Genomic DNA, 20,048 nt, shown 5'->3' with positions numbered 1-20,048 from the left:
GGGATTTTCAAAATTGAAAGTAAGAGTTGGAAAATTTTCAGTAAAAAAAACGATGCATGTCCAAATCTAAGTGGTTGGTGTACTGATGAAACTGCAAGCCATGCATAGTGAATCTTAGTCTGGTTTTTCGATCAGTGTTGTTAATTGTTTATGACTAGAGTTTTAGCCTTTTAGGTTTGCATCTTCATTCAAGTAGAGGAGAAGATAATTCTAAAGCATGAACTATGCTTCTCTTTTTTTGATATAAATGTCTCTGTTGGTAATTTCACATACCCATAAAATGTAATGTTAGGTGTATGAAAAAAAAGAATGTGTATTTAGTATCTGTATGAATAAAATTTCTGTTTATTTTATGAGATCACTATAATTTTTTTTGATACCCAAGTCATTTTTTCAACTATGAACGAAATTTCATAATCAAAGCCCAAGTCGCGAAAATTGAAGTCCAATTTCTAATGCATTGGGCTTGTCTGGCCCAAACTCAAGCCAATGACCTACCTTTAAGCTTAAGAACAATAATGAGTAGCACAGTTACAATTCAGAGTCAGTTAGCAACGGTCCTCCTCCCTCTCCAAGCCTAAAGGCGGCGGCGATGGGTTGCTCCTCTATTCCCATCGTCCCCTCATGAAATTCAAACTTCCCAATCTACCCCTCAAAACCCTTCCCCTAAAACCCAAGTCCCAAATGGCCTCACTTCTCACCGCCGCCGAGCCCCAAACCCGAATTCCTCACCCACCGGAAGACCTCGATGACGTCCTCTGCTCCGCCCAGCAACAGCAGCAGCAGCAGCAGTTGGATTTGGCTGAAACGGCGCCGTTTCGGAGCTTGAGCGGCGAGTCGCGAATTGAACGAGCATGGGCTCACTGGACGAAGCTGGGCCGGCCCAAGTTGATCGTGGCTCCGATGGTGGACAACTCCGAGCTCCCGTTTCGGATGCTCTGCCGCAAGTACGGCGCCGACGCTGCCTACACCCCCATGCTTCACTCTCGGATTTTTACCGAGACTGAGAAGTATCGGAACCAAGAATTTACCACTTGCAAGGTAACTTTTTTGACGATGAACTATTGAATGTGTCAATGTTTAAGTAGTTGGTGGGTTGATTTTGAGAGTGAAAATTGCAGGAGGACCGTCCATTGTTTGTTCAATTCTGTGCTAATGATCCTGAGGTTTTACTGGCAGCTGCAAAGAGAGTGGAGCCTTACTGTGATTATGTTGACATTAATTTGGGGTAAGACTTTGTTCTCGGCTATTCGCTATTGGTTTGATATTAGCATGAGTCTTGCAAATCAAAATTAGTTGGGATTGTTGTTTGATTATTTGGGGTTTAGTTTAGCACGATAACATGTCAATGCGTATTAACAAGAAATCCCATTATCGATTTATATCAGGTGTGTTGAGTAGGTTTAAGTTAATATAGAATATGGGGATTGAATGAAATGTGAGTATGAATTGTGTTGTTCAGGTGTCCTCAGAGAATTGCCAGGCGGGGCAACTATGGAGCTTTTCTGATGGATAAGCTTCCTCTTGTAAAATCTCTAGTAGAAAACTTGGTTGCCAATCTTTATGTCCCTGTTTCATGCAAAATCCGTATCTTCCCGAACTTGGATGATACAATTAAGTATGCTAGGATGCTAGAGGATGCCGGTTGCTCTCTTTTAGCCGTCCATGGCCGAACAAGAGACGAGAAAGACCAGAAGAAAGTGCGGGCCAACTGGGATGCCATCAAGGCTGTGAAGAATTCTGTCAAAATACCTGTGATTGCCAATGGGAACATAAGGCACCTGGATGATGCGCACGACTGTTTGAAATACACAGGTGCTGATGGGGTACTTTCTGCTGAGTCTCTTCTTGAAAATCCAGCACTCTTTGCTGGTTTTCGAACGGCTGAATGGGTTGAGGAGGGTGAAGAATGCAATAAAGATCGGAAACTGGACCAGGCAGATCTTTTGGTGGAGTATCTGAAGCTTTGTGAACAATACCCTGTACCTTGGCGTATGATTCGTGCTCATGTGCACAAGATGCTGGGAGACTGGTTCAGAATGCATCCACATGTAAGAGAAGATTTTAATGCACAGCACATTCTCACTTTTGAGTTTCTCTATAACATGGTGGATCGGCTTAGAGAGCTGGGTAAAGGAACTCCCCTTCATCTTAAGGATACTAATGCTGCCAGTATTCCAGCAAATGGGCTGGCTGTGTCAGCTGTATGATACTAATTGATTAAGTTGCTGTGCCAGAAATAGGAGTCTTGGCGTAGCCATAACGAAGAATTAGGTTTTTGTGATTGATTTTACAGCTGTTCTAGCTGTGGCTTATGTAACTCAACTGATACATGAGCAAAGGGAAGACACTCCCTTTTATACTACATTCTTTGTGCTGATGATTTAGTGTAGTCAAGTCTATTGTCCTTCATGAAAGAAAGTTTCATTGTATTAATATCCCTTTATGGGAGAAGGGTATTTATTTTGTGGCTAGCGAATGATCTCAGTTTTGACTGAATATGTGTAATGCCTAATAAATTGTAGTATTCTGTCTATTTTCATTCTGATTTACTTCTGGTTTTATTCATATGTTCTTTGCGGTATATGAACAAAGAATTGTTCCCAATAATTGTAAACTTTTGCAATCCCTTCTGAGATTACAAATTTACAAAGCCCCAAACAATGGGGTTGGTTATTGACTCAATAAAATCCAATCTGAAATGGTTTTAAGGTCGTCTAAATTTCAACTACACGAAATTTGTTTGAACCTTGCTGACTAAATGCTCTCCATATACGGCTCTTTCAAATTTCTTAGCTCCACCTGTCTTCTGTTTGCAAATGTCCAAAGGCTCCACTGCTGTATCAAAGTTGGTCTGCAAAAGCATGCGGAGTAAATTTAAACACTTGCGAATAGAGAAAACCATACAAGGAAGAAGGAAAAGGCATGGAATCAGTGTCAATAAAGAGGCCAATCTCATTGCATACCTCATAGAAATATGCTACACAAACCCTGTATTTCGGGGAAGAGTTGATAACTTGATGCAAAGTTGACTCATACAAACCATTCGAGTAAATCTGCAATTGTTACACGGATGAGAATGTGACACTGAATTCACAGATGTTAAGAACAATTTTACTCAGGTTAATATTACCTTTAGCATGTCTCCGATATTGCAGACGAATGTTCCGGGAACAGGAGGTGCTGATATCCACTCGCCCGACAGGTTTCTCACCTTTAACAAGTCATTTAGGTCAACTGTGGTGAAAACTAGAATAGCAGGATACAAATAGCCTACAGGCTACAAACGAAAATTTTGTTTTCTTGAAGAAAAGCTACCATAGCAATCACTCTCTGTTACCTGAAGTGCATTTATATCATCATCCTGATTAACCAGTGTCAGCAAACCTGATATGCAAATGCAACAAGATTAGATAACTGGGGGTTCTTTATTTCCTAGGCTCGTCTAAAGGTGAAGAATCTTTACCATAATCCGTGTGAGCTCCACTGGTGTTGTTTGGCCAAACGAACAAAACGAGCACAAGGAGGAAAAAGAGAGAAGAGGACAACACTTTAGATACCATGTGACCTAGATATAAAGAACGAAGGGCTAGATGCTAGAATAAGAACAAGTCTTATTGCATTACCATCCAATGTCATTGTGTAACTCTGGGTAACCAATGAGACGCATCACCCAAAATGCGTCTCCAGCTCTTTCACCTTCAAATTCATATGGAGATCCACCCAATGCTAAAGCAATTCCACGCATGATATTTTTTGAAAGTTCTGAAAGAAAAATGAAACAAATGGTTGTAGCTAGGAGAACATGGAATGATAAACAGTAAGAAGTTGGTTTGTTGAGGAAAGCATGCCTGTGCAGAGGCTGATATATTCCTCCATCAGTAGCTTGAAGTTTGGGGGATTAGTTGGCCTGCATAAAGGTTAATAAGACTAAACAAATAAACCCACTAAAACTTTCTGAGTCCATAAGAAGCTAGAAAAGACAACAAAGATGGATCCCCTAAACTGAACACTAATTTCAGAATGAATTAACAGATGCTTAACCATCATGGTTACAATGGTGCAACTGAAAATATTGCAGCATTGTGGAGTAGAATGTATGGAACTGAGATCTGCAAGTTAATTTTATATACACATTGAAGTTGAAAACGTTAGCTCAATGGCTATCAAGATAGGGTGTTCCATAACTCCAACTACTATGAAGAATTTTGCTCCTTAAACCTGATTACAAGCTCTTAAGTAGGTTAGACCTAGAACTGTGGAAAAGTTTGGCTATACTAGCTTAACAATGGTGCTAGCACCCCTCATTAGACATATGATATCAGACCAGCCAAGATAAGTATAGTTGAGATATCCCAATGCCAACCCTATTTAAAAATCTTTAACCAAATTTGGGCATACCATTGGTTACATCCTTCCATAGGTTTTCCAAGATCTCCGTACATTCCTGGTTTCACTTCTTTATAGCACTGGTACAGATGAAACAAAAGGACAACGATACTATCAGTACCAAAAAAAGGAGGCAAAATTTCCATTACTCAATATACCATAGCAAAGACCATGGCTATAAAAAGTAAACAAAACCAATAAAGCAATGAACAAGACCTACATCAATTGCTTCATGTATGTCTGGTACACCTTTGGTTATATTCTCCCCGATTCTCTGATACCCTCTGTATCCTTTATCAGCAGTCATCTTGATCTTGGCTTTTTCCTCATATGGAAGTTCAAAGAACTTGCGGGTCAGATTCTTGACTTCTTTTAACAGAGTCTCAGGAACACCATGGCCTTTCTACTTCATCACAAATCACAAAGCACACAACAATGAATATAATATGGGATTTCTTTAATGGTTTTGATTCAAAAAAGAAGAAGTAATTCAAGTACCACATAGAAGAAGCCTGCTTCTTTACAAGCTTGATCTAATTGCTTGACTACATGAGCAACACCTGGGTCTTGACCCATTTTGGGATCATCACACTTGGCCAGAAGAGGACCAATATCTGCACCATTGCAACACAGCTAAACAAGTCAACAGAAATAAAAGACACAACCAATGATCAAAGATGTCATCTTTGGTTTACCAATTATGGGTATGGACTTGAAGTCAGTGGCCATGGCGGTGACGATTGAGATTGATAGTCTCTCAGAGTTTTGCAGCTCCAACCTCGACAGATGCTTAGTGGAGTAGTGCCGTAGTGGGGATGATGACTGTTGTGATTTGTCTTGTATACCTTGGATTTGTGCGTCTTTGTTTTTGCTTGTGGCGGGTTCTATAATTTTCTATGGGTTTTTTTGATGACCTATAATTTTCTATGGTTGTTTCTTCGTTTGTTTGCTTTGAGCAGGGGCTTGCATGTGGAAGACGAAAGCAAACACCAACCGATGATGCCTATCCAATTTATTTCATCAATTTTAGAAACTTAATTAATCTGCATTAAAATCAGTTATAAGAATTTTAATCAAATTCTAAATTAGGTCTTCAAAAATGTCGATATATTAAAACTCAGGCCAGAAATGACCATTGCATATCCTCCCTCTACCATTTATGGGTAGATAAAGAGTTTGTAGTAAACCACAGTGATACATAGATTAGGTCCGATCATTTGACGGTACCCATGCTCACTTATTTAAGAAAGCCTATAAACTATGCTACCAAAGGCAAGTAAATAGGCTAAGAAAAAAAAGAACCTAAATAAGACCCAGCCCTAGAAGACTGACCCACCCCTCGTGAGACCCAAGATAAGGCCCAAAGACCTCATCCCAGCCCCAGAAGGAGAAAGCTAGTCCAACAGGCCCTGACAAGCTTGAAGTCGAGCAGTCGCAACCTAGCAGCGACCAAGCATCACGTCGCCACCAGAAGCTGCACCGCCGTGCTTCTGTGTCACCGGCACTGCTGAGACCTTGTCGAGAGGCATTGCACCATCCCATGGAGCACCGACTAGCTACACCATCTTCGAGGAGCCGACCTCCAATGCGATCGCCTATACTCCAACACCACACGCCGAAACTGATTGAGACCATCTTGACAAGGAGTGCCTCGATTTGAGGTTGATCGATCTTGTTCCTTCCTTCACCGGAGAAGACTAGGTTCCCCAGATCAGGTAAAGCAATAGGCAGAGGCAATCAGGTTTCTCTGTGTTTCCTTGGTGTGGAGTCGGAACCCTCACCATCACATTCCATCCTTTGTTTTTGTGTAATGGCCAGAGCCATAGCTGGCATAGAGATCGGCTGTTGATGGCCTGAGGTAGATGGCCTAGCCTCGATGGGCTAGGGTTGAGGGAGAGCGGCGCTGCTCTCATATTGAAATGGTGATTCTAAATTAGGTTGGATACTAAGAGCAACTCCAACAACTTCCCCATATTTTATTTTTTCTCTATTTTAGGGAAAAATAAGTCTATTTTGCTCCAACAGATTCTCTATAACTATCTCCATTTTAGGGATAGTGAGGAAAAAGAAAACAAAATTCCCTAAATTTACAGTAATCTCTAAAATTTTAAAGAAGAATTATGGAGATTTTAGAGATTGCTGTAAAATAGGGAATCTGTTGGAGTTGGAGAAGAAAACGAAGTTACAGCTTTGATTTTTTGCTTCCCTATGATACAAACATTATAGAAAAGCTGTTGGAGTTGCTCTAATGTTAAAAACTTAATTAATTTGGATTCGATATTGGCATTGAGAAGGATGTAAACGAGCAAAGTTGAAATATATATCAAGGTGATCGTCAACCTCTCCATAAATAACTTATCTCGAATTCAAGTCCTTCAACTTTTCGGTTCAAATTATTCTTTTGAAACTTGAGTTTACCTTGGCTTGACTTGATTGTAGAACGAGATTAAGCTTCAATTTGGTTGACTCAACTCAACTTAAATTTGGTTAAGTTTAGCTGAAAATAATATGTGTCCAACTGTAAAAAAAAAGAAATTTATCTAAAACAAAAGCATTGAAAGTCAATAAGATAAAAAGATAAAATACCAAATTCAGTTTAGCCATCGAAATACCTTATAGGATAACATAAAGCTTATCTATCAATTGCTTTTTAGCTAAAATCCAATTTCAGCTGTTTTGTAAAAATATATTATATTATAACAAGTCTTACGAGATGATAAAGTATGGTATGTTATTTAGAAAACATACAAAATTTATTCATTTTTCTTATCGTCCTAACTTTTGAGTTCAAACTCATTTCCTCTTTTTTAGCAAAATTAAATTCAATGAGATGATAAAGTATGGTATTTAGAAGACATACAAACACTATCTGCTCTGCGTAGGCAATGTTGTTGATGGCTTTCAATGGTGGAGGTGGAGACATGTGATTCAGCTTTGTGCTGGGTTGGATCGCTGGGTCATCGATAGAGCCAGCCTCGATTTCGACAGCGATGGCATAGACAGTAGCAGTGCGTTTGAAGGCGGGGGCGGCGGTCCAATCTTTAGTGGCGGCTACACTGCATCTAGGGTGCCCATACCTTTGGGTGACTGGAGTAGATGGGTTTGGGCTCATATTTAAACCTGGTTCTTGAGCCCGGTTAGGGTTTGGGTTAATGGGCTGGGCTGGAGTTCAGACTTTGGTTGGTTAGGATCATTGGACATGACACCTGATTTCACTGTTGTGGAGACATGACGCCTAATTAGAACTTTTTTGGATGTGCTTAATTGTTTCTTAAAAAGATTGAATCGTTTAGGTAATGATTTTTTTGTCAACCCCATGAGGGGAGGGTAAATCGTTATGTATGATTCTTCTGATCAATAAAAGAGCTGTCATATTTCTTTAAAAAAAAAAAAAAAACTATCAATCTCATTTCACATAAGTATTTATTAAAACATTTCATTTCCACATTGTATGTTTTCAAGTGGTAAGATAACTGATAATAAAAATGCACCGAAAAAAAAAAAGAGTTCATAAACTGAAACTTATATTTTCATTTCAGTGTGGAAAAATTACACTTTTGGATTGCCAAAAATAGAATTATTTTTTACACCTCCCCACCCCACAACAAAAACAGAAAAATTTCTAAAAATCAAAATGATCATAAATATACAACCCAACGTACACATTTACCTCCACATGGCGCCAATGCCACATATCCAATAACACTTGTGACGAATCTGTATAGACGATCGTTATTGCTACCACAAATCCATACCCACAATTACTGAGACAAGGACGAAGAGGAAGAAGAAGAAGAAGAAGAATTATTTGCCGCCGCCGACGTTGATGACGTCACTTTACGGTTGTTGTTGCGGCAGAACTGGAAGCTAGTCTCCTCCATCCTCTCCACCACATAATGCCCCAGCGTCTCACTCTCCTCCACCAAATTCTCTCTGCACAGAAACTCATCCCCACAGACCCTCTCCACGTCCCTCCTGAAGTCATGAACGAACACGTGTGTCTTCCCGCTCCCGCCCTTTTTGCTCCTGGCCAGAACGCCGGAGGTGAAAATGGGAGAGATCCGGCCCGGCGAGTCGGGCCAGTCTCCTCTGGGCCCGTCGATCAAGATCACGTCCCAGTCGACTTCGTAGACATGGTTCGGAAGATCATTGATTCCGAGCTTGCATTCCGAGAACAAGAGATTCTGAACCGGCCGGCACTCGTTTCTGATCTGTTCTTTGGCGACTTTGATCAACTCGGTCATCTCTCTAGTCTTGGTGGTGTACTGAACGTCGTAGGCGTCGATTTCCGGGTGCTTTTCTTCCATGTAGGCGGCGTAGTAGCGGTTCTCGTCGATGAAGACGGTCCGGCCGTTGTGGTTTAGGGCTTTCCAGAGAAGGGTCTCGTGGGTGAGGCCGAAGATCAGGAAGTTACAAGGGGAGGAACATTTTCTTAGTACGTCCGAGATGGGTTTGATCTCGGAGTATGACATTTTGAACGTGTCGTTTGATTTCGACGCGTAGTGGAGGAGCGTGTTGATCACGGTGGTCGGCATTGGGGCGTTGGTGGCAGTTATTGTGGCGGCGGCTATATTGGCGGTTGTGGTGGTGGTTGTAGTTGCTGTCGAATATGCATACAATCCGCTGGTGTAAATGATTGTGAGGAGAAAGGCGAGGGTGGACAAGGACATGAAGGTGAGAAGCCATAGCCGGTTGGAGCTGCCTTGTTTTTGGATGTAAGGGTGGAGAAGAATCAGCTTGGTGTTGCCGTTCTTCATCTTTGAGGGTTTCTGTTTCCGTTTGCCACAACACAACAAAGGTGAGTGTGTTTAGCTCTCTTTCTTTTCCCCCTTTTTAAGTTTTTTGGTGCAGAGGATTTGTTTTAAAGATTGTGTTGACTAAGCAAGCAGAGAATTGAAGCAATGTGAGGTAAAGGTCACACTGAGTGTGACCTCACAATAACCCTCTTAGCGTTTTAGAAATCGGATTACCGAAATTGGAATTGTTTATTGAGGGGATTAGTAGGTGGTTTGCATTGTTTAGTTGTTTTAGTGATTGTGGATTGTGTGCTGTGAAAACTAATGCAATATGAAACAGGAGGAAAAAAACTAGGGGTAGTTGGAAGAGGGATACCCCATAACTAATTACAAGCCTCAGGTCGCTTTGCCTTGTTCATTTTCTCAAGTAACCTCTTTAAAAATGCAATTTCTCAAAATAAGTAGCTGCCTTTGAATTGACAACTTACCTGAAACAAATTGTCTGATTAGAGTGAATAAGCATGCTTTGGACTAATATTCCATTCTTTTGTTTATGCATGCTCACCAAATAAATGAGACTTCCAAACTCTTTGTGAAGTTGACAGTATAATATGCCTGGATACCAATTTGCCTAGATTAAGTACTGCTTATTGGTGACAATCATTGCTGTAATAAAATATGTTTAATTGCTGGACTTGATATGCGTCATAAATCTTCTGGTATCTATACTATATCAAATATTATGTTCATAAAGTAGGTGAATATGGTTAGTATCGGTGTACTATAATAGCAGAGAAGCTAAGTTTTAGGTTTGAGCATTTATAATTTGTAGCTATTTTCTTTTCTTTTAGCAGGAATTAAAGATTTTTCTGTTGTAGAGTTAATTTTCTTATGGATCTGGGTTGGATGATTCTACTTGGTACAGAATCAATTTTTGTTCTTTCTACTTGTTCTTGTAACTGGGTGTCCTTGTGGGCTAAACATTTGGCACTGTCATCTAGTTGCAAGTTCTGGGTGAGGTCATTTTGGGCCTGCATTTTTGTTTCATTATTCCTAATATTACCATAAAATATAAGGGCCTTCTGTGAATCTGTGCTTAGGGTTCTAGCACCAAATCATCAAATGTATCCTTCAAGCCTTGAAGTAGGTGTGCCATCACACAGAAGACAGCAATTGGTATGAACAATCAGATAATCACTATAAGAAAACAAAAGTTAACTTTAGACTTACCTTTTCTCTAGTAGAAAGCAACTCAATTCTTATCCTCTCATCTCCCCACTCCATCTAGATCTTGAAAGAAACCTAATCCTGAGTGTACCACTACATGTATATCTATGTTTACATGAATGATTAGTCTCACATTAGTGCAGCATTTTCCTCCCTCATGTCACCTCTATTTGACTTTTAAGTTCATTTCTAAAATACTTTTGAGGTGCATGTGTAAGCTTAGTATACATTATCGACCCATTCCTTAACACACTGAGCAATTGACGTCAATAGTTGTCTAACACTCTTACATAATATCATAGCTCTGTTTGCATGAAGTTCTGAGCTGGAAGACTCCAATGTTCAATTCCTCGCGTCTTTGCACTAATTGCACTGCAAGGCGCATAGTGAGGGTGTGAATGTGGGTTTAACATTGTGAGTGTTACTGAATTTGGGCCCTAAATGTCTCCGTAGCTATACTTTTGTGACTCTGGCAGGAAGGACTTTGTTTGTTCATGCCTATCCATTGAGATTAGATTCCTTGATCTCTTTCAGGTAAAAGAGAAAAATAAAGAAGAAAAAAAATCATTAGCTTTAGATTTTGAAATGCAGTAAAAGAAAAATAAAGCATATCAACCTTCCTTTTTGACAAGGATCACAAAATTTAGAGCATGACATATTGGAGAAGAATGAAATATGCGGCAGATGAATGCCCCTTTCCAGAAAAAAGATGCATGAAAAGAAGGTGCCATCCAATCTGGAACCAATAACTGAAGTACCACTCATCACAGCGCTGAGTGCCCTTTTTTCCCAGATTTATTTTTCATCCTTATGAAACTTTGGTGGCTTTCTAAACTCTAAACACAAAGAGGGGCACTTTCAATTGCTTAATTGGTATTCAGTATTGAATGTGATTCAATTATTGCAATGCTTGAATTGTAGTCACAAGTACTGTGATTTTATCATTTGATGAAATCATATGATATGATACTTGAATTGAACCTGTATTATCCTTCATGTTTACTTAAAACTCATATCCATTATCAGTCCCAATGATCCATGGCCCTGCATAAAACGATCCCTAGAAGAAGACTCTCCTCAAGACACTTGCTATAATTATCGAGGTCAGCAAAAGGTATGCTACAGATCTTACTCAAGTTTGAAAAAAGCTGAGATTTTCTGCTCCAATTACGCTACTGTGTAATGTTTGTACTTTGTACAAAGTACACACAGTCTAGTTAGAAATGAAATGAAAATGAGAACACTCCATTTATCAATTGGAACTTCTCGTTGCTCGATTCAGAAACTTACACGAAACCAATTAGGACATTGGCTTTATTTCAGAGATAAAACAAGTACAGAGTTTAGGACATGAGTAAATTAAGCATTAGTTACAGTTCACACATGATACGAGCAAAGGAAAGCACTGTTGTATAGCCTACTTGTAGTAAGAAAGAATGGAATAAAGGGTCTGTAGGCTAGTGAAAGTAGAAAAAAATACTTCAATTCAGGGTTAATTCGATAATTCTATTCATCCCACAATAAGGGTATATATACAAGTACAAAGGAGTAGTCTAACTCTAATAGGAAACAAACTTTCCATAATTACAGGATATCCTAATTAAATAAAATTCTAATTACATACAGATTTACAACGATTCTACAGTGAAAGTTGTAACAAGGACGATAACAAAAATGAAATTGATTTCATCACAAGGATTTGGGAAAAGCCTTCGCCACCACGACTTTTTGCAAACCTTCTGATGTCATCGATCATGCCGGAAGTTTGCAATAATTTCCTTTTCATTAAGTAACGCCAGATCTTTTTCGCACTTAATAAGGTCATCTAACAACACAAAATAAGAGATCAATTTACTCTTATTACTTGGTTCCAACTGTGCATAGGCTCTGAGGTTTCTAAAGAGAGATTCTCCATTCTCTTGAACTGATAATGGTGGAATCGTCAGAAATCCATTCCTGAATGTTCCATTGCACACGTCATTACTGCCTCCAAGCTTAAACCGAATACCAAAATAATCAAGCTCTGTCACAGAGGGGATCGAGGGGCGCCTCTGGCTATAGTTCTCAAACACTGCAGATTCAGCAGAAGATCCTTGTAAACAATTACCTAAAAAGTCCAGCAAATGTTTATTTTCTAATGCTGCATTAGCCTGTGGATATGTCCCCATTGTGTACCCCTCAAAGTACTTTAGAGTAAGCTTAGGAAGAGGAAACTTATCAGCTTCGGAGGTGAGGTGAAGCAAACAGTTAAAAACTCTCCAAGGAAGGTGGTTTTCAAGTAAAAGCAAGTCGGTTATAAGTGCAGTGCGCATCCATGAGAACAAAGCAGGATCACTCTAATTCTTGATCACCTCTCCTGAAAACTTGCGGAACAGTTCAATAACAAAGCAACCATGAACCACCATTATTTCCACAAACTTGTCACTAGACAAGTGATGGAATTTTTCATCATAACAGTTGCGGCAGTCTTGTTCTATGCTTCTAATTTCTTTGACAAAGTTATGCAAGTTGGTCTCTGGCGTTGGCTTTCGATCAAGGAGACCTTGCAAATACAATTTTTTAGCTTCTTCCATGGCTTGCAGGTGATCTTCACCGTGGTGAAGTGGCCCGATTGAAACTAAACTTGGAACAAAAATCTCTTCATCAGCATGCCTGCGTAGTAGACTGGGTATTCGAAATATGCAACTAGGAACTGTTGGTGGAGGCACCTGGCTAACTTTTTCTCCGACCAAGGATGCCAGTAGTTCATCTTCATGCCTATTTTAACTCCAAGTTTGCATTGCTACTCCGCCGTCTCTGATATCAGTCAACGAGTGGTCATTTTTCTCTTGCCCTCTGTCATCATGAACTGAATCCGTCTAGCTAAGTTGATTTTTAATGGAGGGAATGAAAAACGAATTTATAAACAATTAAATTCATGCATGCCTGCATGTATGTCAATAGAAATTAAAAATAACCATATATACGTTTGAATTCTTATCCGTTTTGTGCATAAAACACTTAATTCTTATCCATTTTGTTCTTAAAACACTTGGTACCATTTTGTCCCCTCCTTATATTCGACAGTTTCATTAATTAAGACTTGAGGGCAGCCGCACCAGCCCTTTATTCAAAAAAAAAAACACTTGGTACCTTTTAATTAAACGGTTTTGCATGTGTCATTAGTCCTTAACCTTTTGGTGCTTCTTCTATGTTTAGATATATTATTACTGATGTGAAAAGATATATAACGCATATATATATATTATCCTATATATACATGTATTCATGGAAGCCAGACAGAGAAGAAGCTTGAGCCCTTGAACAGATGCATGATGCATCATATATATATGTATATGTGAAAGTGAAACAACCCAACAGGTAAAATTGATCAACAATAAGAACAGTTCAAAAGATGCATAGATGTTCTTTACATGACTCTACAATTTTTCTGAATTAATTCGTAGGAAAATTTGTGTAGAGAAACTTACGAGGTTGACAATCGAATTGCAGATTTAGGTTCTGATCGAGCGTTTTGATCGATAATGGAGATCAAAATGAGCAATGTATTCCTCAGTCTTGCTCCTTATTTGGTTGATTGGTTGATCAATTCCACTTGCTTGCTTGTCGCTTCTCTTCAGATTCCAAAAGGTCTACTAGTTAAGAAAAAAAAAATACAAACAATACCCAACCTAAGGTCCACTCCGAAAGTTTTTGAAACTATCACAATGGTACTCCAAATAGCCAGCCCGACCCAACAATTGTACCTGCCGTCCATGACGGCGTTAACTATCATGTCACATGCTAACTTTAGATGGGTATTTGGGTAATTTTCTTATCTATCTCCTCCACCAAAGCATAATCACAGAACCCATCTCCCTCCTCTCGTCGCCTCTTTGGTCTCTGATTCGCTCTTTTCAATTCGTTGTATACCGTGGGTGATAGATAAAGAAACTTATATGAGTGTGTTTCTCTTTAAGAGATGAAGAAAATTGTGTAAAAATTTCGACTGAAGGAGGCCAGAGATGGCGGCGGGGTGATCAGAAAAGAAGAATGCAGTCGGGTGTTTGTGTGTGTAATCAAGTGTAATGGAACCTGCAAAAATTGATTGGAAAAACTTGGAATGGAGATTTGTAGAGGACAAAGCCTACGAGCAGATCAATGCCCCCAAGTGGTTCGATTTCTTGAACCCCAATGACAACCTTGTCAACGACCACGCCTAGTTATGCACTCCCGGTCAGCTTCTTCCTTCTTCTTCTTCTTCTTGTTTTTTTCTTTCTCTATTTCTTATTAGGATTAATTTCAGTTTACCCCCCTGAACTTTGGGGGTGACATCATTTCACCCCCCGACTCTCAATTTCAATTATTTACCCCCTAAACTTTCAAATTTTCGCCTTCCGTGCCCAATCTTTGATTCTCCGTCCAAATTAGACATTAAATCCGACTGTTGAGGGCTGAATTACCAAACTAACCCGGAAGAACGTTTCGCCCCCCCCCCCCCCCCATTAATCTCAAAACCTCGATCAGTTCCCACTCAATTAAAACAATAATAAACAATAGCACAGTTTCCAATTTCAGATCTAAACCCGATTTTGAGGATTTGTAAAACCATTCCCTAAGACTAAACTGGAAAAGCAAAAACGAAGAGAGAAGTGAGACTAAACTGGAAAAGCAAAAACGAAGAGAGAAGTGAGAGATTGATCCTGATCGAGGATAGAAACCCAGAACTGGATAAAGTTTATACAACCCCAAACCCAAAATCGTCAAGGCGGAATGGCGGACGATGATTGGAGACCGCGAGAGGAAACCGAAGGAGATGAGCTTCCGAATTACAGTAAGTGTTTAATCTCAATCGTGCTTTCTTATTTCGATTGGGTTTTGGGTGTTTTGTTATGGTTTCGATTAAGGTTTTCGATCGGGGTTCTGGTTTTAGAGATTAGGGTTTCTAATTTGGGGATTCTATTTTGGGGACTGATCGGGGTCGTCGAAGCTTGTATTTGAACCCCAATTTTATGGAGATAGATGATGATGAGGATGAGCTTTCGGATGAAGACGATGAGTACCATGATTTTGCTTTTAGTCAGGCTGGTTCTAATGGAGTTGTTATTGAGGAGTTACCAGATTCACCAAGGAGGCCACCAAGCGTGGTTATAAAGCAACTACCTGATTCACCAAGGAAGGATACTCCGAGAAGGCCACCAAAGAAGTCAGCTTCTAAGAAGTCAACTTCTACTGTCAAACCTGAGTTGGAATGGCATGATGTAGTGCCACCAAAGAAGTCAGCTTGTACTATCAAACCTGAGTTGGAATGGCATAATTTAGTGCCACCAAAGAAGTCTTCTGGAGTTGTCATTAGGGAGCTGGAATGGACTGATGTAGTGCCTACTCAAGCTAGTGCAGCTCAAGTGAATGCACCTAAAGACAAAGGAAAGCAAAAAATTGTGGAAGAAGAACCTAAGGTAGGTGTCTTTGATGGCCTGGACAGTCTTGTGGATGTTGATGTGTCCAGCTACGAACCAAGAAGCTCAAGAAGATCAAGAGTGCCTGCTGAAGCCCACACTTGTGCATGCAGAAGATGGGATTTAACTGGCATCCCTTGTAAACATGTAGTTTCAGCAATACATTATATGAGACATGCCCCTGAGGAGTATGTGGATCAGTGCTACTTGAAGAAGACATACATGGCCATTTATGCCAATCCAATCAAACCTGTAAATGGTATGGAATTGTGGTCTAAGAGTGCAGAACCCCCAATCCTTCCCCCACAGTACACAAGGCAACCAGGGAGACCAAGGACAAAGCGGATCAAGGATGCATATGAGAAGGAGGCAACCAATGGTGCCATCAAACTTGGCCGAGTTCAAAGGTCCCTTAAGTGCAGCAACTGTCAACAACTTGGTCACAATGTGAAGTCCTGTCATAGACACTTGCCACCCAAGGATAAGACCTCAACAAGCAGTAGCAAGAAGAGAAAGTTGGATGCATTCACATCTGAAACTCAGGTATGAACTTTTTACATTCCGAAATTGTGAATTATGGTTATTGGTGTGTATATTTGTGTATTTTGATCTGTGTTCATCTGTAATTTGAAGTGTGTATATATATGTGTTGTAGACCAACACTAAGAAAAAGGGACCAGTGAGTAAAAATGAGTTGAGGAAGAAGGAACAACTGAAGGCTGAAAAGCGGAAGGTAAAGTTCTATTCAATGCTGCATACACTTGTTACATAGATTGTGCTTTTGGTCTATTTTGTTCTTCTGGTTTGTAACCAATGCTTTTGGACACTTGGTTTATGTGTATTGGTATATCTTCTTATAGAAAAAGAGAGATGCAAAGAAGGCACAGCAGGCAGCAGCAACAAGTGGATCAAATGTGTCAAGAGGATCAAAGGGTAGACCTGCAACAGCTTCGACAACTTCTGCTTCTGCTCCAGCAATGTCAAAAGCTACAGCTCTTGCTCCGACAAGGTCAAACCCTCCCCCTAAGCCTTCATCATCTAGGCAAGCAGCACCCACTCGGTCATCTACCAGAATTAGACAAAAGGATGGAAAAAATTAAGCTTTAGCACTGTATGTTGCTGTCTTTATCATATCAGGTTTGTTTATGCTGTTGCTGTCTTTTGTGCAACCTTGAGCTGTGTCTCTTGGTTGCTAGCTCTAATTTTTTGACAAGAGGATTAGAGCTAAAACCCAAAGCAACTTTGTTTTTTTTGGTTTTATGGATGTCATGTACTGATCTTCATCCATTAGGATGCTAATGCTCAAGACAAAGACAAATATATGCTCTAGTTTATTCTATCAAATATATGAAGACTATCCTTTCAAATTTGTCTTTGTTTGTGACTGCAGATTTGTTCTTTCACATATATGCTTCCCATTTGTACTTATCAGGTTTTTGGTACTGCAATTTCCCTTAATATGCTTCCCATTTGTTCTTTTGCAGATTTTTAGTACTTATCAGAATTTGGCAGAAAAATTTCAAAATTTGGAGGCAAATCTTTGTATATATGTAATAGATTAAGTTTGTGCTGCAACTTTTAAATTTTGGAGGCAAATTTGTGTGAAAATGACCATTTCAGCCCTCAACATTCAGATTTAACGTCCAATTTGGACGGAGAATCAAAGATTGGGCACGGAAGGCGAAAATTTGAAAGTTTAGGGGGTAAATAATTGAAATTGAGAGTCGGGGGGGTGAAATGATGTCACCCCCAAAGTTCAAGGGGGTAAACTGAAATTAATCCTTCTTATTAACACAAGAATCATACATGTATTACATAGTGCAATCACCTAAAGACGGCCGCAGATTTTCTCAGATCCTCACCTTTCAAGGTTTTTTCTTTCTTCCTTTTCTGTTGGTTTTGGTTGTTAAGAAACTATCAGCCAAATATAGAATTTCAAGGATTTGAGTCTTCTTTTTATGGCTTTTCACAGCTTCATTTGGTTTTCTGACATTTCTATATTTGTGTTTCTTGATTTGGGAAGGGTTCCGAGCCCATCTGATGTTTCTGGGCTCTTTCCGCTTGGTGATAAAGTCCAAAGGTAACCCATGAACCCCATCTTTCATAGTACCATTTCGTTCAATTTTTCTCTGAATATATGTAACTTGAATATCGGGTTTGGCCATGAGAGGACCGCATCATAACCCACCTTCAAACAATGCCCGGGCACACACCGTCTCGGCCATGAGAGGACCTCTTTTTCTCAAGCTAATCCCTTAATTTGTACTTGTAGGTGGTGAAACATGGGATGCCCAAGAGAGTGATGGAGGCGATGATGGAGGGCGACTTTTGGAGCTTCAACAGCTTCAAAGGGAGAGCTTCTCAATAGGAAGGGACAGTTTTACCCCTAAAAATACGCCACGTGGCATATAGGTTAACGCCGTCACGGACGGCAGGTACAATTGTTGGGTCGAGTTGGCTATTTGGGGTAACATTGTGTTTGGCTCCAATTTTGCTGCAGCTGGTCAACAGTCTCTTTTCTGCGCGGGCGTACCAGCACCGTTCGGGTGCGGTCGTCGGGGATGGCCCTTAACCTGACTTCTTTCAAGCGATTGTAGACGAGGTGAGCACCAACCTCGTCGTGGGATTCTTTGTGCCTCGTGGTGAGGACTTTGTTGAAGTTTCTTCTTGTTCACAAGTCGATACTCAATATTGCAGATTGAGCAGAGCGAAATCACCGGGAAGTATTGAGATCTTGCTAAAGCGTGACTTTAGCTTGGCTGGGTTGCTAGGGCGTTACCCTTGCTTGGCTGGTTCTGTAACCGTTATGGTCGCGGCACTACCGTCGGCTCCCGAGGAGACTAGGACCGAAGTACGTTGGCAGAGGGTTTGGTAGCACTGAAAGTCGGTTTCTGAGAAGACTAGGACTAGGAGTGTGATCACCGGTAAGAGAAAGAGAATGAGAGGAGTTGCTCTTAGAGAGGTTGCTCTAGAGAGAACTTAGATCATCTTAGAGATGTTTTGATGTTGTGAATGTGTCTTGGTGTTGGTGTTTGGTCGTGGTACTACAATCGGCTCTCGAGGAGACTAGAACCGAAGTACGTTGACAGAGGGTTTGGCGGCACTGAAAGTCGGCTTCTGAGAAGACTAGGACTAGGAGTGTGATCACCGGTAAGAGAAAGAGAAGGAGAAGATTTGCTCTTAGAGAGGTTGTTCTAGAGAGAACTTAGATCATCTTAGAGATGTTTTGATGTTGTGAGTGTGTGTTTAGAATGAGAAGAGAAGGTGTTTATATAGGGAAGAAAAAGAAGAGTGAAATGATGAGTGGAAGAAAAATAATGAAAGTGGAGTATGGAAGTGATTTGTAAAGTATGGAAGTGATTTGTAAAGTATGGAAAAGATAAAGAAATGATGAAATGAAAGCAAAGCATGAAGGTGCAGAAACATGGAAGTGATGATGATCTATTAAAGGGATTGTAGTAGAGAAATATATCCAAGGAAGAAAAGAAAAGCATCTAGCTTTCTTCATGTGGGTAGGAAACATGAACATGTGAATATTGAGCTGGTTTTAGGTCAGTTTCTGCCCCTTTATTCCTTCAATTATTTCTCCAACAAGACTTCAGAATGAGCGTTCGACTTATTCATAAAAAATGTTCCACTATGAGTGTAGATCATCCTGACAAATTTTCAGAGCTTTATTCCATGCGGTTGGGCCGGAAATGCTGTTGGACCTCTTACAGGTCCAGTTTTCCAGTTTTGCTTCTGTAGAAAATTGGACTGATTGTTTGAAAGCCTTCCACTCAAAGCTAGCTCTGTCACTCTTCATAAGAAATTATCCTTGGGATGTCTAGTATTAATCTGGAAAGTTTTAGCTCATTTAGATTTCATTTGGTTAGTCTGCCGCCCCTCCTTCCTTGTTTAGCTCGGTTTCTCCTAGCCGAAGTAGGAAAATGTGCTAAAGTTAACTTCTCATGCTTCCATGCTTCCATAGTAGGCTTTATTTAGCCTCTAAATATATATTTCGAGCTTGTCGACAATATATAGCTTGAGCCACTGATATTGGCTCAATTTCTCCAACACATGCCTTGTCATGCCAAAATGTTCATTTTGGGTCCAAACACGTTGTGATAGTTTCAAAAACTTGAGTATAGAAATTCAGAGTGAGCCTTAAATTGGGTACCGTTTGTATTTTTTTTCCCACTAGTTAACACGTTAAGTATTTTTTGAGAGAGAGAATATCACAAATGGTCACTCAAGTTTTACCTATTCGACACTTTGG

General features: G+C 40.0%; 4 protein-coding genes across 4 annotated transcripts; 1 reads left to right on the top strand and 3 right to left on the bottom strand.

Annotated features, from left to right (window-relative positions):
• Nucleotides 1-528: 528 nt before the first annotated feature.
• Nucleotides 529-2,540, top strand: LOC133720993 (uncharacterized). Its single transcript, XM_062147492.1, has 3 exons — nucleotides 529-1,041; nucleotides 1,122-1,228; nucleotides 1,463-2,540. Exons 1-3 carry the CDS (start codon nucleotides 625-627, stop codon nucleotides 2,208-2,210), a joined length of 1,272 nt encoding a protein of 423 aa, XP_062003476.1. The 5' UTR covers nucleotides 529-624; the 3' UTR covers nucleotides 2,211-2,540.
• LOC133721002 (probable 2-oxoglutarate-dependent dioxygenase At3g50210) lies at nucleotides 2,528-5,355 on the bottom strand. The gene is made up of 11 exons (XM_062147502.1): nucleotides 5,085-5,355; nucleotides 4,888-5,003; nucleotides 4,610-4,792; nucleotides 4,402-4,469; nucleotides 3,852-3,910; nucleotides 3,627-3,765; nucleotides 3,467-3,486; nucleotides 3,341-3,387; nucleotides 3,134-3,214; nucleotides 2,967-3,056; nucleotides 2,528-2,854 (listed from the first exon to the last, which is right to left on the bottom strand). Exons 1-11 carry the CDS (start codon nucleotides 5,116-5,118, stop codon nucleotides 2,729-2,731), a joined length of 963 nt encoding a protein of 320 aa, XP_062003486.1. The 5' UTR covers nucleotides 5,119-5,355; the 3' UTR covers nucleotides 2,528-2,728.
• Nucleotides 5,356-7,896: 2,541 nt separating this feature from the next.
• LOC133720985 (protein IRX15-LIKE) lies at nucleotides 7,897-9,434 on the bottom strand. The gene has a single exon (XM_062147482.1). It carries the CDS (start codon nucleotides 9,144-9,146, stop codon nucleotides 8,151-8,153), a length of 996 nt encoding a protein of 331 aa, XP_062003466.1. The 5' UTR covers nucleotides 9,147-9,434; the 3' UTR covers nucleotides 7,897-8,150.
• Nucleotides 9,435-12,097: 2,663 nt separating this feature from the next.
• Nucleotides 12,098-12,689, bottom strand: LOC133713654 (uncharacterized). Its single transcript, XM_062139719.1, has one exon. The coding sequence runs from the start codon at nucleotides 12,662-12,664 to the stop codon at nucleotides 12,098-12,100; it is 567 nt and encodes a 188-aa protein (XP_061995703.1). The 5' UTR covers nucleotides 12,665-12,689.
• Between the last annotated feature and the right edge of the window lie 7,359 nt (nucleotides 12,690-20,048).

Source organism: Rosa rugosa, chromosome 1, assembly GCF_958449725.1.
Source record: "Rosa rugosa chromosome 1, drRosRugo1.1, whole genome shotgun sequence".
Lineage (NCBI taxonomy): Eukaryota > Viridiplantae > Streptophyta > Magnoliopsida > Rosales > Rosaceae > Rosa > Rosa rugosa.
Note: the sequence above shows the minus strand (reverse complement) of the source record. Positions and strands in the feature narration are given on the sequence as shown.

Excerpts from the sequence above, each read along its gene's own strand:
- LOC133720993 (XM_062147492.1), top strand. The coding sequence starts at position 625 with ATGAAATTCAAACTTCCCAATCTACCCCTCAAAACCCTTCCCCTAAAA. Across the intron at positions 1,042-1,121 it reads AAGAATTTACCACTTGCAAG|GAGGACCGTCCATTGTTTGT; the intron begins GTAACTTTTTTG and ends TGAAAATTGCAG. Across the intron at positions 1,229-1,462 it reads TATGTTGACATTAATTTGGG|GTGTCCTCAGAGAATTGCCA; the intron begins GTAAGACTTTGT and ends TGTGTTGTTCAG.
- LOC133721002 (XM_062147502.1), bottom strand. The coding sequence starts at position 5,118 with ATGGCCACTGACTTCAAGTCCATACCCATAATTG. Across the intron at positions 4,470-4,609 it reads ACATACATGAAGCAATTGAT|TGCTATAAAGAAGTGAAACC; the intron begins GTAGGTCTTGTT and ends CATCTGTACCAG. Across the intron at positions 3,215-3,340 it reads ATGATATAAATGCACTTCAG|GTGAGAAACCTGTCGGGCGA; the intron begins GTAACAGAGAGT and ends GACTTGTTAAAG.
- LOC133720985 (XM_062147482.1), bottom strand. The coding sequence starts at position 9,146 with ATGAAGAACGGCAACACCAAGCTGATTCTTCTCCACCCTTACATCCAA.
- LOC133713654 (XM_062139719.1), bottom strand. The coding sequence starts at position 12,664 with ATGCGCACTGCACTTATAACCGACTTGCTTTTACTTGAAAACCACCTT.